This window comes from Mustela lutreola, chromosome 4, assembly GCF_030435805.1.
Source record: "Mustela lutreola isolate mMusLut2 chromosome 4, mMusLut2.pri, whole genome shotgun sequence".
NCBI classification, from domain to species: Eukaryota; Metazoa; Chordata; class Mammalia; order Carnivora; family Mustelidae; genus Mustela; species Mustela lutreola.
Window position 1 is genome coordinate 146047096 of NC_081293.1, and position 19771 is coordinate 146066866.

The window sequence follows — 19771 nt, forward strand, 5'->3', positions numbered from 1 at the left end:
ACCCAAGCTCCCCTAAGCAATGACACATTTTAAAAAGCATTGAGATACAGTTGGGCTACAGTAGTCCTCAACAGCCTAATGAAAAAATGAGGCAAGGTAAAAAACAAAACAAATCACAAGAAAAATGAACCCAAAAAGGAGATCTGTTTGATAGTGATGTGTTTTCATTTATGGATTGTGTCAGTTGACCTCATTATTGTGAGCGTAGGACAATCTGGGGAAGAGTGGGCTTGGAGTGAAGAGTGGGCAGGGTATCCACTGTGCCTTCTCATCCAGGTCACCAGTTGTTAAGAAGTTTTATTCTGGAAAGTCCAAATTGCTCCTGAATGTACATAGTAATTCCTGGAGGAGGTTTTGTTTTTTTTTAATAGCCATTTAAAATTATTTACAAATCAGTTTCTTCCTGTCTTTTCTGTCTGAGTTCCTAAGAACGATGCTACATTGGTAATTATGTTGAAGTTCCAAGTTAATAGATTTTGTTATTACAGAAACTGATCAGATATCATGACTGCATGTACATTATACTCAATGGCACAGCTTCATAATTTTGAGTACCATTTTAATCTTGCTGCTTCTTATCAACTGATTTGAACCATAGACCTTGGGATGTCTGACAGGCAGTGTACTCTATGTTTAATGATTCACACATTCTTGTGATGTTATGATAATCCACAATTTATATGACAGTAGTGAAAAGACTACTTTAGGTTCACTCTAATGACCGGATATTAAAAATATAACTAATCTTATACCATGAGACACAAAGCTAGCCATGTTAGCATCGACCTTGATAATAAGTATGGGTTCTTATTTCTTATCTCTCATATTGGCTTACAATTTTTTTTTTTAAATTGGGATGCTCTGTGTATGATTGATCCCATTTCAAGTGAAGTAGATTTGACCCTTGAACAACATGTGAGTTAGGGTACCAGCCACCCCTGCAGTCAGAAATCCACATAGAACTCTTTACTCCCCCAAAACATAACTACTAATAGCCTACTATTGACTAGAAGTCCTACTGATAACATAAAGTTGATTAAAACATATTTTATGTTTTAGGTAACATATTGTATGTTTTATATATATTATATGCTGTAGTCTTACAGTCAAGCAAGCTAATTTACTATGCTATTGAAAAATCATAAGGAAGAGAAAACAAATTTATAATACTATATTTATCAGAACAAATTCATGTATGAGTGGACCCGTGCAGTTCAAACCAATGTTGTCCAAGGGACAACTACATATTTTAAATAAAATGAAAAGCCTCAGAGTTTTAAATGTCCTTGACTACTAATGTTTTCTCCCTTACTTTTACTGGGAACAGCATTAACCTATACTTGAAAATTTCTTAATTGTTTAGCCTTCAGAATATTAATTACTCCTAGACTCCAGTTTCCTTTAACTAGGGTTGGCCTCCATCAAGTCAATACATAATTATTCATTATTTAAATAATCAAAAAGTAGTAAATTTTCATCCAAGTAAAGTCTTGTATTTAAAATAAGTGAATTTAGGGCACCTGGGTGGCTCAGTGGGTTAAGCCTCTGCCTTTAGCTCAGGTCATGATCCCTGGGTCCTGGGATCGAGGCCCACATTGGGATCTCTGCTCAGCAGGGAGCCTGCTTCCCCCCCCCCCGCCCCGCCTCTCTGCCTACTTTTGGTCTCTGTCCGTCAAATAAATGAATAAAATCTAAAAAAATAAAATAAGTGAATTTGGCTCTCAAGGGGTCTCTTTTACTTACAGGAAGTACTGTTGAGAATTTCCTTCAGATAGAGCCAAAATAGGAAGACTACAGGCTCCACTTCATTACCAAAAAGCGGGTTGTTACAGTTTCAGGTGAAATAATTAATGTTAGCTTATTGATTTTAAAATAAACAGTCCCTGCCATCTGGAATGAAAACATTAGCTAGGGAGAATGCACTGTGGTCTGGTGATACTCCTAGGTTGTGATCACAAACACAGATGTATGTTGTTGTACCTAGTGAAGGTTCTGTTTTATGTGAGTGTTGCTATTAATCCCTGTTTCCCATATTAAAATACATGATTTAGGGGTGCCTGCGTGCTTCAGTCAGTTAAACATCTGCCTTCAGCTCAGGTCATGATCCCAGGGTCCTGGGCTCCAGCTCCTTGTGGGGCTCCTTGCTCAGCGGGAAGTCTGCTCCTCCCTCTGCTCTGCCTGCCGCTCCCCATGCTTGCATGTTCACGCTCTCTCTCTCTCCGTCAAATAGAAATAAATAAAATCTTTTATAAAATAAAATATCTGGGTTGACCTCAGAAAGTAAGTGTAGCAAATACCCTGACACATACTAATCACGTCTTGCTCATTAATTCCATTTATTTTCCAGTTAGAAATCAATGTCTTGTTGAATATACATGGTTTATCAGCCTGGAGAGGGATGAAAGTTTCCATTCTAATTTTTCTTATCTAACTTGATGTCCTCATTTCTTTCCTCTAGGAAATAACAGAAACTAGTGGCTTTTCTATTCTGTTTTATAATATTATAGCTTATTTTGGGGAATAGGGATTATTTCAGTTCAGAATACTGACATCTAAGTAGGCCCTCGATTATTTGCTTCTTGATGTGCGTATTAATAATACGCTATAAGGGGTGCCTGGGTGGCTCAGCTGGTTAAGCGTCTGATGCTAGATTTAGACTCAGGCAATGATCTCAGGGTTGTGAGATTGTGCCCCCTGGTCAGCTCCATGCTCAGCGGGGAGTCTGCTCTGAGGATTCTCTCTTCCTCTCCCTCTGCCACTCCCCATGCTCCTGTGCTCGCTTTCTCTTTCTCTCTCAAATAAAAATAAATAAACCTTTAAAAAAACAATAATGTGCTATAGTAATAATAACTACAGGGTAATGAGTACCTATTATATTCTTGCCATAGTGGTAGAAATGTATATTCATATTTCTAAATATTAAAGCAACCGTGCAGACGTTAACTTTCTAAAATATTTGCTATGTTTATTTTGTAATCATGATTTCTTAGTCTTTATTAATTTGATACGACTTGGGGAAATTAGGACGCCCTTCCCTTTTTTGTTGCATATGTTTGGGGGCGTAGGAGGAACAAAATGTGAGAGAATAGGCAGAGCATGGAGGGGGCAGAAGAATGAAGTTGAAGAGAAGTGCAGTGAATGTTTCCATGAACCCTTCCATAAGCAGTATCAACCAAGAAAACACAAAGTTCGCAACATGAGTATTTTCTTCTCTCATGGACTTAGAAAGTATGATAATTCAGGACCATTTTCAGCATATATTAATTATATAGCTTTGTGGTGTATGTTTCCTATCAGATGTGATGTATATATTCTTTTTTTCTTATTTCTTAAGCTGCACAGATGACAGTCATGAAGCACTTTTACTACAGTATTCAGCAGATACTAATTTGAGCATATAAACCAATTTTATGTAGCAGAAAGCACTGTTAGCTGCGATGTGAAGCTCCTCCTGTCAAGCAGCAATCCTATCCTATATCCGAGGAAGTACTTGACGGGCATTCCTCCCTCAGCTGGGTTCACAACTCATCTGCAACACTAAACGCAGATAAAATAAAGATCACATCTTGGTTAAAGGTTTGTGCATGAAAGCCCCTTGCAAATAGAGCCAATATTTTGTCCAGATGGTAACTGTAGAGGACATGTTTTCTTTCAGCCTTTTTCTTCTCCCATTTCTTCTCAAGGTCTTGATCTCAGTGATCTGGTCCTCCGTAAGTGACACCAAGTTTAATATTTTTTTAAGTGAAGGAATTGTGACTAAGGAAGGTTAAGTAACTTATCCAAGCTCTACAGCTTATAACTGACTACTAAGTGACAGAGGGTGGGGTTCCAGTCAAATTCCATCTGAATCCACAGCCCCTTCTCCACTCATGAGTCACACCGTGTAGGGTGTTCTGTAGTTGCCTTTCGTAAGAAAGGTATTCTACGTTTTTCATGAATTGAGTATAACTTAATATCTGACGCTGAAGTTTCCATATTTTCCAGTATCTATCTCTCTTTGATTTAGAAAATATGTGAACATAAGTCCCCTCCTTCAAAAGACGTAGACCAGGTAGGAGCCCTTTAAAACTAAAAGGGAATCTTCAAGTCAATGAGAATATAAAGTGGGACTTGTTTGATTAGAGCTTTGATGTTTTCAGAAGAGTCCTGTCATTGTGCCCTGGATCCAGGCTGGCCATCATTAGAAGAGCCTGGAGAGCCTCAAGAGCACAGCAACATTTGTGGACATTTTCAAAACTCCTTTTCAGCAAAAATAGTTTCAGTGTCAAAATGGAAATGTGTTGAATAAATTCTCTATGATCTTGAATGTTTTAATTTCCTGTGTTTACTCCTAGGAAAATAAAGCATGGTAGAATTTATAATGATACAGATCTTATTATTGGTTACGATATTGTCCTGAAAAGTATTGTGTGTGATGTCATCATCGTATTTATCTGACCAGGGTGATGTTGGTATTGGGTGTGTGAGGTAACCTCCCAAGATAGGAAAACGAAGTCTGGAGATAGATTTGGGGGAGGGTGGGTGGTGAGATTGGAATGGCTGATGCCTAAGATGATAGAAACTGTTTGCCTGACACTTACCTGTGCAAAATCAACACATCATGTGTATTTACATAGATTCCCTTATCATATAGAGCACTTACTGTTTGCTAGGCAGAGTGCAGTAGGCATGTAAGTGAATGACGGTTCTCTTCCTGGCTTGCTGATACCTAGCATGGCGAACACACATGGAGCCCAATTGTTGAAATAGCCAATGACTCTTATTATGACCGAAGTTAGGATAGAGTTAGGTCTTCTCATTCATGACTGCTTAGATCAGGGAAGGCTTTGCCAAGGAAGTAACATGGGGCAAATGTTTGAAAGATAAAATAGACTTACTATTTTTTTTTTTTTTTTTTTTTGCTCTGGAGAAGATGATGAAACAGCAAGGGCCACTATTTTCTTCCGTGAAGTTACCAAACATGAGACTTTTCTTTGGGATGAAAGGGGGAAAATAAAGAGGTATCTGGTATCTGTAAAAGCCATACTTAAAGGATGCAAAGGATGAAAGTAAAAGGATAGAAAAATATCTATCAGACAAATGTTCACGAAAAGAAAATCTGTTACATGAAATAGTCAGTCCTGAAATAGCAAAGATTCCTTCCTTACCCATGGGATGTCTGATAAACTTAGTGGTATGGCTAATTGCAAATGTTTGTACTTTAGTTATACACCATTGCTATAAATATTTTTGATCAGTAAAAAATAAGTGTTGGGCATTTGTCATTTCTTAAATATGGTAGTTGGCATCCAATTAGACCGTTTAAGTCAGAATTTAATCGCAATATCAAAAAAATGTTGTTATTTTCAGTGGCAAGCTTTCTGGCATTCTCTTGATTTAATGTGGTGATAGGTAGTGGTTTGCTATGGTAAATATCAGCTTGACCTTTGTGGCAAGAAATGACATTTCTGGGTTGATTTTTTTTTTTTATGTCTGCTATACTTATTAGCATGTGGAAATCAATCTTATCCTAGCTCTCAAATACAGTGTTCATCCAGTTGTTATGTATCACTATTGATTTTTGGTGATTAGAATCCCTTTTATTTGTAAGATGATAAATACTAAGGTGTGGCTACATAAGAAGGACACTTACTTTGTGAAATAACATAAAATTAAATTTTTGAGGCATACCAAAGAGTGAAGCTCAGAATGCTAATTTTACTTAACTGGAATTCTTCCAGAATTTTGATTTTCATAGTCCTGTAGCCAAAAATAATGTTTTGTCTTAAAACTAAGATCTCTATCTAGAGTCTCTCTGGTCTCATAAATATCTTCTACATACATGGTTTAGTAAACATAGGTTAGTTTAGTCAAGGTTGGTTTGTATTTCAGAGTCGATGCTGTTAGAAAGAAAATGATGTTTGATTACCAGTGTGAACCATTACCTGCCATTTAAAGCAAAAGCAAGATTTCTGGTTGATGCTTACTGATATTTCCATTCAGGCATATTGGTACATACACTAATATGAAATAGTTTTTCTATGTGAAATAATTTTAGAGTACCATGATACAAAGTGTAAAAAAAAAAATACTGTTGTAAGTTTCTCAAGTGACTTTTGCAGGGAGAGAAGGTTAAAACTGAAGCTATATTTCTTTCAGAACTGTGAGTCAGAGTGGTATAATCAATGGAATTTACCAATTAAAAATAGAACATATGGACACGAGCCAATGCAATTGATAACCAGACTTTTCTAGAAACTGCCATCACTGCAGTTACTAGATCCAATACTATAAAGTGTAGTACCCACAATGCATTTTTATGTTAATTTCTTTGGACTAATATCTTTAAAATACTACAAAAAAAATATATTGAATACTTTGTTTGTTCAGATTATACTAGATGGTGATGACCACATTAAGGAGTCCTGTGAGATCATTTCTGCTACAGTCTGATTCTGACCTGTCTACAAACCAAGAAAAATAAAGACAAAAAATAGATATGCAATTACATTTCACTGATTTCAACAAAATATAATTTTTTCAGACATGCACCTAGCTTTTTAAAATTATAATTTATTATTGATTTGAAGTATATTATTGAAATTTTAATAAGATACTATAGTAGAATGAATAACAATGCAAGGTAGAATGAATAACAATGCAATATTACATGTAGAATATTATATCATTAATACATTCTCCGCCTGGACAGACTCTTCTAAGTTCTGCATACAGGGACTAATGTGCAACTGGCAAATATTTAGAAAAACAGAACCTAGAACAACAAAGCTTTGTGAAGAAGATCAGTGCCCACATCCCTATCATACTAAGTGTATAATGCTGGTCTCGTCTGCCATCACAGAGATCATTTTTGGGATGATCCTCCTTTTTATACCTTGAAAGGCCAGGGTCTTCAGCAGTCTTTTACCTCGTTTAATGATTTTCATTTGGAAAAATTGTTCTCTAGTAATACTGGCTAGTTTAAAATTGGGTCCACAAAAGATACGTTATCCATTTACCTTTAGCCCTCTAATCATTGCTTTGGAAAGGTTGATCTAATCTACTGATTCTCACACTTTGTTGTGTGTCAGAATGAATTGGAGGGCATATAAAGTACAGATTCCTCCTAGGGATTGTGATTTAGTAGATCTGGGATAGGGGCCAATAAAATGCATTTCTACCAAATTCCCAGGTGACCCTGATACTCTGTAGTCCCCTAGAAACAGCGTAAATCACGGATCAACACTTCCCATTTGAAGGGAAAAGTTAGAGAAGAAATTATTATCAATCAAATCAAGGCCACCGATTATTAAGAGTTTTTGTCGATGTTGCTTTGTTTTCATATCAGTCTCCCTGGACTTTCTTTGCTCATGTGTTTTCCCAAACCCGTTAACTGCTCTTGGGTGGAGGCAAGATTTCCTTATCAGAAGACCAGTTGGTAACCAATTAGGTTGTTTCAGTGGAGAGGAATCACTGTAAATTGAATATCCATTGTCTAATAGGAATTGGTGATGTTCCTCCAAGAGATAGAAAATTCAGATAAAGAAGCTCTTTAAATTAGAAATAAAAATTAGTATACTGTACTCTATATTCCCTGTTCTTTGGGAGTCTGCGGGTACCGAGTCTACCGCCTGCAGGCAAACAGGTATAACTGTTGACAGTAGTTTGAGAAACGTGAGGGTGGGAGAAGATGCATCGTGAATGCATCAGGGAACGAGAGAGGAATTACAGGTATTGGTGAATAATTTGTAGCTTTCCTATAAAGTGCAATTAATAGTTTAGGTAAACAAGTTTTAAAGTTTAGTGCATCTAGATTCCAGAATCATAGGATTTGATGCTGCATGAAAAGTCTGCGTCTGATTACAGACGAGCATAGAGTACCTTATTGTTTTAGAATAAATCAGATTACGTGACCTTCTTTGCTTCTTTCCAGTGCATCTGTAGTCAGCACCTAAGAAAATGTCCTTGTGAGCTAGGGGTCTGAGGATATTTCTGGAAATACCTCGATGCCATATAGATAGTTTTTCTTTTTTAAGATTTTATTCATTTATTAGACAGACAGAGATCACAAGTAGGCAGAGAGGCAGGCACAGAGAGGGGGGAAGCAGGCTCCCTGCCGAGCAGAGAGCCTGATGCTGGACTCGATTCCAGGACCCTGGGATCATGACCTGAGCTGAAGGCAGAGGCTTAACCCACTGAGCCACCCAGGAGCCCCTAGATAGTTTTTTATACATCTTTTTATTTTGCCTATATACCTGCTAATAAGCATCGGAATTGTCATAATCACTTCCGAATGACGTTTTGGTGTCCCTCTCATATGTTTATTACTAGTTTTGCATATTCTGTTTGAAACCACTGAGAAACAATTAGACAGTGGTTTCATTTTTCAACAGTAGATTATATTAAAAATTATTGAATGAGTGTAAAATGAATGTAAAGTGATTTTTAGATCAGCTTCCAACATTTTTACTAAATTGAATTAACGTTTATTATATTGACATTTTTTAAATGCCTATTTATTCTAGACTGGCATTTGAGTTAGCTTACTATGGTTTTTCTATTATAGAACTTAAAATCTTTCTTTCCAAGTCAGTAAAACTGGTTCTATAAATGCCCAAAAAGAAACTTAGTGACATTTCTTCACAGACATTGTTGAGATGATGTGAGAGGAATTATGCAGTAGTCTTAATATTGAAGTTGTTGGTTAATGGAACCATAGTAATCAATATACTTGGGGTGATTTTAATGATGCTTATTTTTCCTCTGAGAAACAAGTGATACCTATTTTATGATAAATGTCCCATGTTTTTTCACTTGAAACTAACTTTTCATTGTTAAGAGGTGAAAGAAGACCGCTAATGGAAAAAACAAATAAACACTGAAAAAATGTGGGATGAAATGTAAATAAATCTCAAGTGGAATAACTTGGTCAACATGAAGAAGTCACAATGCATTATTTTATGTGGAACGCCTTTTCCTGGAACCTCTGAGAAATAGGATAATTACTAACTCTTTTGGAGTTATTTTATTTTTTATGATGATAAAAGCTGGGAAACTGTTTTTGTCAATTGTGGTTTGAGGATATGATTTAAATTTAAAATGAAAAAGGATGTCTATTATGTCATTAGTGAGATTATGTTATTCCTCTTACATGTTTATCACTAGTTTTGCATATTCTGTTCAAAACCACTCTGAAACATTGGGTGGTTCTATTTTTCATCACTAGATCATGTTAAAATTTATTCTGAATCTCTCTGATCATAATCCCCGAACAGGTTGGAAAGCCTGTTGCATTAGAGACCACCTGCCCCAGACTAAGCAAGTCCCCTTTGTCATAAATTCATTAATGAGTGCTTTCCTAGCCTCAGTAACCTTCAGCACACCTTTTTTTACTTTCTTTGTGTCTAAAATAGGGAGCTCATTTGTCCTAAATGAGTGGATTTCTTTTTACTCTGAGAAGCTGTTGTTCAAAAGAACTCTTGCATATTCCGGTATAAACAAAATAAAAGGAAGGTTGCGGTGGTGGTTTGGGGAAGAATCTCTTTTGGAGAGTGCTGTGAGTCCGCTCCCAGGTTCCACAGCATCCTGAGGGACAGAGTTTGAACACCATTGTAGCAAATTCTAAGTTTTCCCCAGGTCCAAAATGTGATGCTTAGGTCCATCATCCCTGAGATAAATTGCCAACTCCACAGGATTTCCGTCTCTTGAATTTTATATAATGATTTCTTAACTGAGTCAAAGTTTAGTTATAATATCAATGGAATTAATTTTTTTTTTTGACTGACAGGAACATAGGATTTTCTTGTTTTGACTTAAATCACATGTACTTCGGAATAACTTCTTTTTTAAAAACCTTGTAATTTATCGGTCAGAATATAATTTTGCAAGAGATAGAAGTTAATCTATGAAAGAAGGACAATTCAGTGCCACTTTCTTCAGCCGTGGGTTATCTGCCTAACAACTCAACAGTCTTCCTCCCTTCCACCCGAACCCTATGTCTCCTTGTTCTCTTTCCCCTGCCCCACACTCTGTGGTTGGCCAAGATCCTTCCTTCATCTGATTGTTCTGGGAACCTTGAAACACTCTGCTTTTCCCCTTTCCTTCTCTATTGCTACGAATATGCCAAGAATGACATTCTCCCTGCTGATCTAGTTTAGAAAAGTGAGAAGAGTTCTCAGAACTAGTGGATTATCAGTTTTGGGTGTGCCCTTGGGAGTGGCTAGACACTCCAACCCAGTTTGTGATACAGAATTTATTTCTCATAGAGAAATGGTGCTATAAGCGTCCACCAGAGACTATATAATGTTTAGCAGTACAGTTCATTTACTCTACAGGTGAATGCCACAATGTTTGTTGGTCTGGGAGCCTATCCTCTATTATAAATGCTATTTCTATAGAAAAGTGGGGTCTGTCTTTCAGGTAGAGGTGAATGCAGAATATTCCTAGCTGGGGACTCAGCATATTTATTGGTTGATCTACAGGTGTATACATTATATTCAGTGATTCTGCGTCTATCCATGAAACAGCGTCCACACTTCCTTTCCTTTTTCTTTTCCACATTGAATTTAGCCTCAGAGGCTGAAATAGAGGGGACATTTTCAGATCTGAGCTATGTTTTCTTTTTAACTTGATAGAATAGAAACTGGATGCAATAGAATTGAGAGGTGGTACTGAGATCCTGTTAGGGTTTGTGAAATGGACAATTGCCTTACATAAATAGCAAGTAAAAAATCAAGGGAGTTCTTCATAAACATTTTATTCTGGGGTGTGCTTATTTTCTGAAACTACCTCTACTAAATCTCCTGTCAGTCTTGAAACTCGAAGGCAGAAAAGCTTCTAGTGCTACAGCCAACTGCAGTGTAGCCCGAGAAACAGGCAACAAAAATAGAACACCAGGATTGCTGTGCGTGGGTGAGGCAGAAACCACATTATGAGCAAAAGCTTCCAGTATTATTTTAGAACCAATACAGAGCTCTGCACTTCTCTCCTCTCTCTTCCAAAAACACATACTATAAAAATAAAATGAAATTAAATGTATGTGCATTTGCCCTCTTAGAATTATGATTCTTAATTTTTTTTTTTTTTTTTTTTTTTTTTTTTTTTTGCCTGCCTGTCTTTGGAGGCGAATCTCCCGTGTGGAAATACAGTGTGTAAAGCAAGCTTGGAGGGAGGAAAGAGTTAATTGCTTTTAAGGCCCTGCAATAGAGAATTATGGTTTGAAAGATAGAGGCTGGACAGCTGGGTTTGCTGGGGTATTTTTAAATGCATTAATGCAGGCTCCAATCACTCGGCCATGCTTGACCTATTTTTGGCTCAGGCCGACCATTGTTCTATTTCTGTGCCTGTGGGCCCTGCCGTTGTTGATTCATATGCAAATGGATTATCACTAGCTTTCGCCAACTTGAGCTGAGAGAGACCAGAGAGGGGGAAGAGACACACACACACACACAGATAGAAGGGCGCCGGCCGAAGCCACTTGCAGGACTCAGGGTTCCTGCCACGAAACTCTAGCAGCCTGAAGAACTATAAGCCAGGTTTAATTGGTTTCTTTTTCTCGTGGGTAGAGTTAATATTTTTCTACTTATTCTGACAAAGCAATAACCCCGAAGCACATTCCTGTTTCCCACCTGCTTTTAGTTTCCGGGAGAACCTAAACTCCAGAGAGCCATAGCATCCACTCGGTCCTTTCTGCTCTGTACACAGGTTGGTAACATAGGAAAAGTGTCCAGGTCTTTGAGAGAAGTGTATGTCCACCTTAACAGCAAGGGAATCATTGTTGAAGTTGGTCGGCTGCTGCCTCTCCTCGGGGAGGAGGGAGGACCAGGGAGGGCAGCTCCTGGGGCCCGTGCACTGAGCAGCGATGAATCTTTCATGTAGCTGAAGTAAGAGTGATTGGAATATGCTGCAGACAATTTACGAGAGTGACTCGTGTTTTTCCTCAGATGGGGTGGCTGGACGAGAGCAGCTCTTGGCTCAGCAGAGAATGCACAGTATGATCAGCTCAGGTAAGCTCCTCTTCCATAACTGAGACATTTTACGTGTGAAAGGAGGCTGACTTGGGAAATGGAGCTAAGAGAAAGCACCTCTCAAGGATTTGCTGCTTTTGGTGTTGATGTTGCTGTTTTCCTGGTGCGTCTGTAGGGTTTAACTTAGATCCCTTCCATTACCGTTTCTGTGCATATTCAGTGTTTAGGGACGACAGCTTCTGAATGAAATCTCAAAGCTTCTGGGGAAAGCTGGGACTGAGATAAGTGAAATGTAGTTGGGGGTGCTTTGCCTTACTGTGCAACTAGAAGAAGGAGATCTGTGCTGATGGCAAGGGATTCTAATGGGACTTTTAAAATCAGGTAAGTTCAGAGTGGAGCTTCCTTCAGTTTGGACTGCAGCCTGCGCTAGCCTGATGCTTTTAGATTTACAGTGTGCATCCGGAAACACAGCTCTTTCTAGACCTGCCTTCCAAAATGGGTTTGCTTGGAGTTGCAAAGGTAGTTTTCAATGCGGCTTTCTCTCATCAGCCCCAAATAAAACTATTTAGTGGTGGGATACAATTATTATTAGCAGATGGTTGATATAATTTTCTCGAACAACATTTGGAGAGTCTGGCGTTGTCAGGCAGATGGACGGCATAGCACACACATAAAGGTGTTACATGCAGGTGTGGCCCTTGAAAGAATAACAGTAACAGATTCTTGTTTCCCAGCCGTCTGTACTTGTGCCTTCAAGGGGATGTGCTGGGGGAGATCAAGCTTGTCAGCATTATCAATTTCTATTTGTGAAAAGAGCAGACTCTCCCGGCCGTATCACTTAGTTGTAATTGTTGCTCTTCATATTTAATCCTACAGCCAGTTCCTAAAGCTTGGGGGCTTTTTAAAATTTCCGTCCTCTTTGGAATGATTCCGTTTAAATTGGCTTAAAGTTCTCTCTCACGTCTTTTTTAGTTCCTTTGTGGGCTCAATCCTAAGTCTAGATCACCACAGAGATCTCCCTGCAAAGAAGGCAACATAAAGCAGCATTTGCTGGGGTAGAGCTAGACGTGAAAGAAATATTCCACAGGTTGGCACCATGTCTGCTCAGTGCTGAGCACCTTCCCATTTACGGCTCTATGTCTGAAGCAAGTTTTCTTTTAAAGCTCGGTCAGTTGTGATGATTTTGAGATACTTCTCCTGACCCAATTATTTTCTTGCACTCAGACTAAGAGATCGGTTTTGTGTCATTTGAGATGTTTGTACTTATGTGAGAGGAATTCTATTAATTAGTAGTATCCGCTTATCTGAAGCAAACGTATGAGGATTTTAATACGGTTTATTTTCTATGGTCATTGGCTGTAAAGTTGACAAAAGCTTGGGGAGGGGTCAGCGGGTGGGTCTCAAATGGAACTCGTTGCTTAATTTAGCATTTTGTTTTTTAAATATGGATCGACTTTTTAAAAATAACTATTTTAGGGGTCTTTTCAGTACTACACTTAATCCTTTCAGTCCTTGCCTCTGTGTAGCAAGTTTAATGTTTCTTCCACATGGTAGAAACAAAGCTGTGTCTTTCCAGCAGGAACTGGCTGCTGACACTGAAACTCTTGCCACAGGCTACAGGTGTTTGCAAGCCTCCCTGTTTTCAATGTCTTTGGTAATCACATGTAACTTTATTCCATTTTTCAGTTGAGATTGCCATTTTCCTGACACTAAGGCAATAATATTTTCAAGCAGGGAAGTACTTCAGACTGTCCATACGGTTGTCGGTTCTACAGGAAGGGAAGCATCTTTTAAGCACCAGCTATTAAATGAAAAGTGATGTAGATTGACATCAACTCCCAAACCTGTCTGGTAGAAATAAGAAAACTTCAGGTTCTGTTTATTTTTAAAATTTGAAATATGAAATCATGTGCATCTATACTACCATGTTGTGTAATATTTGATTTTGTTCAATATGATATGGCCTTAAATTCAATTCCCCCAGTGTTTATTGTGTACTTCCTCTGAGGCGTTGGCTCTCAAACTTGGAGTCATCAAGAATCTTTTACAAAATACTGAAGCCTCAGTCATACCCCCAGAGTTTCTGACTTAACTGGTATGGGAACTAACCTGAATATCCGAATTTTTAAAATCTTACGAGCAAACCTAAGGTGCAGTAAACTTTGAGTATCACAGACGTATGGGTAGGAGGAAGTGATGGGGATCCTGGTGACCCATTTCAATAGGGTTTTCCTTTAAGTCAATTGCTAAATTTGGGGTGTGTTTGTCTTAATTTATCTACAAATTTCATTCCACCCCCTTTTGGACCAGTGGCATGGGTATGATTGATAAGCCTAGGAATAGATGGAGTCTGTGGATCTGAAAGAGGTATCTGGTAGCTGTGCAGAGTGGTGGAGAGAACGCTATTTGTTCTGGGAGTCAAGAGCTCTGTGTTCTAGCGAAAGCCAGTTGTATAACTGGTTACTCATCTGTAAACTGAACAATAAAGATTTCCTCCTGTTCACCTCTTGGCATTCATATGAGGTTCAGATCTAACAACATGTTATTAAAGTGCAGGCTCACTATTATTATAACTATATTTTAAGTGAGTGAACCTGGGCTTCTGGCTCTTCAGTACCATGCCCTATCTTGCCAAACAAACTAGATAGATGAATTTGATGGTATATTACATGGAACAGTGATGTTTTGTTTTGATAGTAAGTTTTATTTGGTTGTTTGATACATCAGCTACTTTTTTTTTTGTTTCCCTGGTCTGATAAGAACCAGTCTTTTCCTTGTGCAAATTGTGACTGTAAATCAGAGCAGCTTGTGTGTGTGTGCGTATAAATGTGCATGCACGTGTGTGCATGTGTATTCTGTAAAATGTCTCATTATGTAATAATCAATGCAAAGAATTGCAGAACATGTAATTGAACAGTGAAAACACAATAGCAGATTTCTTGGGATTAATTGTTTTAAAAAGCTTTGTTTTGTTGTTAGCTATTGCTTTGAACTTCCATTTTCTATTTTAGTTAAACTGGATACTGTGCATTAATAAAGATGATTTTCTTCAGAGTTCTTTATAGACTGTTGAATTGCAAATATTTTTGGTTCCTTCCCCCCCCCCCCAATATTGACCCAGCTAGGCAAGACATGTTAGGTAGAACTAGGTACTACAGCATAAGCTGCTAATGTGTTTTTAGTTAAAAAGCTCTATAGAGTTGAATCTTGGAATTCATTTTGCTAGATCAGTCTCTACTTTTGTGGCTTGTGTGGGCCAGTATAAGTGATAACTGTGGCAGAAACTGAAGCATGTACAAATATTGACTCAGGTCACTTAGCAGTAGCTGGCAGAATTGGGGGCGTTCTCCTTTTGCCAGGCATGTTGCTTAACATGTTGGACAGCAGAACTGTCCAGACAATATTGGAACAATTACTGTAAAAGACTTTCCTAGAGCTTGTACAGCATTAATGTAAAATACATTTAAAATAAGGAAAACTCATATTTTTACTATGTATTCTTATTTTAGGGTATAAAAGAAAAGCATTTAAATCTAAATCCTGAATTTCTTTTATGGAAAACATATCTTCACCCTTTCGGAATCTTTTTTTTCCCCCCTTTGGTGTGCATTGTCGAGGGGAAAGGAACATTTTAGATTCAGTAGCCATTTATGTCTACTTGGAAAGCAGAATCTAATTATGAAAATGTAAGTCTGTGAAATGCTCCTGTCATGTCAAGAATCACTTCTGGTATTTCCCATAATTACTCTTTTGCTTGTTCTCTAACTCAAGTTATCTTCACTTATGTGGCTGTTATCAGTTTGAATATCTGATAGGTGGTGATCAGAAAGCTGGTTATAAATAGACCCATTGAGGATGGGGACAAGAATGAGTATTTTATATTTCTGTGGACGACACCAGCGGAATGACTGTTTCATCCATTGAGAAAGAAGATTCAATAAAATGCCTCAGAAGACTAAAATAAACCCAGATTCTGAATTTAAAAGGATTTCAAAGGATTTTGATTTTGAAAATGAGAATTTGAAAATACGCTACATAATTTCCCACCACTGATAGATACTGAAGAGATCCCAGAATTGTCTAAGTTGGCAAACGTTCACCCTGCACGCGCACGTGCGCACACACGCGCGCGCACACACACACGTGTATGCGGGCACAGGCACGGGTACAATATTCAGCATTAAGTGTGTACAGAAAATGATATGACCTAACATCTCAGAAGCTAATAGTCAAGGAAGAAATGGACCCGGGGGGCTTTGATCCGAACAGAGAAACCTAACAGGGCCTGCATCCTAGGCCTCCTAAGAATTTTACTGACAAGATGATGACTTCCTAAAAATTCTCACTAACATTCTTAGATCTGAAGAGAAGTAAACTGAGTAGATAGCCTCAGCTTTAGTGGTTGTTGCTGTTGTTGTTATATCTTGTGAGGTAGAAATAATTGAAATGATTCTGGGAATGAGACTAGTGAAATGGAGGTATGAGGACAAGTATTGCCTCACTGGAGAAATGAAGGCCTCAGAGCAACAGTCTAAATTGGGAAAACGATCCATAGTTCTCTTCAACAAAATACCCTTCTCCAACTAATCTTAGATGTTCCACAAGAAGAAAACACCAATTTACTGAATCCATGGAATTGTCTAATAATTGCTCCCCACAAATAGAGCTCCTTAATAAGAACATAAATTCCATAAAACAAGAGCTCAGAGATGAGATGATAAAACAATAGCATGAGATGAAAAGGGATATTTTAGATCTAGTGAAACAAATTGAAAATGAAAAAACCATGGTAATTATAGAACAAAAATATTCATTAGAAATAGCAGGAAGCAGAATAGACATCAGTGAAACCCTTTACCAATAAAGGGGAAAGGTTCAAGACAATCATAGGGAATGAAAAAAGGAAGATGGACCCCAGCAACTGGGGAGACGTTAATTAATAAGAAAGACAATGGCAGCATAACAAAGAGATTATTTATATCCCTGAAGCTGATATTCTAAAGCAATGAAACAGAAGATGATTTTGTGAAAAGATGAAAGATTATTTCATCAGAAAAGAAAAAATAAATGGATAGATGGAAAGGACTCTCCTCTTTAAGGACAGTTTGTTGCAAATGTTCATCACAGAGTCATATCCTAATGGGCTCTTGATTTTCAAATAATAATTCTTCTGGGGTGTTCATCAGGTAAAGCAAAGATCTGTGGTGGGGTAAGGTGGGGAGGAAGCGTATATATGGGATTCAAGAAGATTTATCAAGAATCTCCAACATTTAATGGCAGAGGATAATGAAGAAAAATCTTTGGTGTTCAAAGAGAAGTGTAATCTGATGGTCCGTCCAGGCAAGGGTTATTATAATAGAGAGAAAATGGGTAGGTAGGTCAGAAATTTCCAAACATAAACTAGACTGCTTGACAATGAAGCCCACACAATGAAGAGATGAATGTAAAAGCAAAAAATGAAATTGAGAAGTAGAGAAAGCATAGTAAGATTAATGGGGCAAACAGTGAATCTGTTTTAAACACACACATATATATATAAGACTTTGGTTACAGGACAGAAAGCAAGTTTTATAAAGTAGGGCGATGTTCATAAACATAACCAATATGAGGCACTAGAGAGAGGAGAAATGGAGGGATGTGTGAAAGTGCTGATATTTTCTTTCTGAGCACGGACAGACTCCCTGCTGCCTAAAATAGAAATGCAGAGGTTAAAAGAGAGAGAGAGAGAGACCAAACACTGATTTTTAAAATAATTTCCTTCTTTAACCCTTGGAAGATCTTTTTGGAAATGATACCTCATATAGGAAGGAAGAATTTAGGATGTTTATGGTACCTTCAGTTACAGTTTTTAATTCTATTAAAATCATTTAAATTTCATATCTTTTAAAGAAAAATAACATCAATGATATGATCTCACTTTTCTGAAGGGTTATTTTCTTTATCTATCCATCTCCCAGAAGAATTAATACATAGACGGAAAGAAATCAGGGAAAGTTTCGTGTATGTGGTGGTGGTGATCCTGTTGCTGGGGTGGGGGTGCTTTTGTTTTCATTGTGCTTTTTCATCTTACATGAATTTTTACAATATGCCCATATTTCCTATGAAGGTTTTTTTTTCTTATTTATTTATTTATTTGACAGACAGAGATCACAAGTAGGCAGAGAGGCAGACAGAGAGAGAGAGAGGAGGAAGCAGGCTCCCTGCTGAGCAAAGAGCCCGATGCAGGGGCTCAATCTCCGGACCCGGGATCATGACCTGACCCAAAGGCAGAGGCTTTAACCCACTGAGCCATCCAGGTGCCTCTATGAAGGGTTTTTTTTACACACCCACCCACAAAGCTATTGTGCCCAAATCCTCATGGTGTTTAATTGTTAATAGTAGGTAAATTAGGCTGTCTTCTGCTGTAGGCAACAGAAAATCCTCCCCAAAGTGATACACAAGAAATTTTATCCCTTAGTGAAGTAGCAGAGTAGTTGGCAGCACCCAGGAGGTCAATAATGGCAACAGTATCAGATCCTTCAAACCGCTCCCCTCTGTTGGCCTTGGAGTTGGTGTCGTCAGAGGTCTGTTTTCTCCAGAAGACACGAGTTGACGTGTCTATTTATGGAAGACCAAATCTGGAGACACAGAAGAGACATTTTGCTTCCTTGGATATTTTCTTTAGGAAGTTTTATCTTGAATTTCTCCAGTAAATCATCCTTCTTAATTTATTGGATAGAATAGCAGCATCTTCCCCAAGTATTAGCCAGTCACAGAGAGAAAAATGGGACTACCACAAGAGCTCCTAGGTCATACTGAACCTAGAAGGGTCGATGCTGCAGCTCACCTTTTAGTTTTTTTAAGGAAGAAGAAAGGCGGAGAAGAACGCATCTTAGCGAGGCACAAGCAGTATTTGCTACAGTGTGTATGTTGGTGATTGGAATTTTCTTCTTTGGAACTAACTTACTTACTTACTTACTTTCTTTCTTTTTTTTAGTATTTTATTTATTTATTTGAGAGAGAGACCATGAGAGAGAGCATGAGAGGGAGGGAGCGAGGAACCTGATATAGGGCTCTATCCCAGGACACTGGGATCATGATCCAAGCCTAAGGCAGATGCTTAACCAACAGAGCTACCCAGGCACCCTTGTTTGTAATTTTATTTAGTTTGTATTTCTAAATATAAATAATTAAATGAAGGAAGTAGACCATGTGATTTCTTTCAGTTGAATTGTGGGTGTTACTTCATTTTCATGAAGATATGCATGCATCATTTTAACACTGATAATTTGTTTTTTATTGGTATTGAATAGAAAGCCTTTCTTAATACTGTCTGTTGTTAGAAGGAACCCTAAAAAGAATAGTTATGGAAGAACACTGGATCTCTCTAGGGTTGTAAATCATTTTTTTAGAAGAGGAAAACCAATGCTGTAGACTAGTGTATTACTAGAATTTATTATAAATTTGAGTAAAATATTCCTTTAATGTTGGCTTTGAAGAATACAGAAAATATTAAGGGAAATTTATCTAATGTATAAAATTTGCAGTACACTGAAGGAGGCTTATTTTTAAAATATTCAAAATGCAATTTCTTTGCCAGTATGTTGTTATAATTATTACATCTTCAGAGTAATGAACAATTTTAACAATCTGGAATAGTAACTGCATTTTAACAATTTTTTTCTGAATTGGAATACTTTGAAAACAATTTAATTGGAATAAAAGCCCATGAAAATGACTTTAAAAACAAGCTTTCTGTAGATGAAATTCAAAGATATTTTGGCATGTGCTTCAAATCAGAGTGGCAGTGCTGTGGTCTGTCCCATTCTTGAAATGAAGATGAAATG

The 19771-nt window shown here is 37.7% G+C and overlaps 1 protein-coding gene across 16 annotated transcripts in view; it reads left to right on the plus strand.

Moving 5' to 3' along the window:
• HDAC9 (histone deacetylase 9) overlaps positions 1-19771 on the plus strand; it is a 940182-nt gene that overhangs the window by 387452 nt on the left and 532959 nt on the right. For 13 of the 16 annotated variants that reach the window (XR_009352864.1, XM_059171303.1, XM_059171302.1 and 10 more), the window contains one exon: positions 11922-11984. The exons of 1 other annotated variant lie outside the window; for it this stretch is intronic. Coding sequence is in view for 14 of the 15 variants with exons in the window: in XM_059171303.1 (XP_059027286.1) it covers positions 11922-11984 (63 nt within the window). In the remaining variant the exon portion in view is untranslated. Of the gene's footprint in view, positions 1-11214; positions 11514-11616; positions 11683-11921; positions 11985-19771 lie in introns of those variants that run through there. 2 more of the 16 variants (XM_059171300.1, XM_059171301.1) reach the window with 2 other exon arrangements.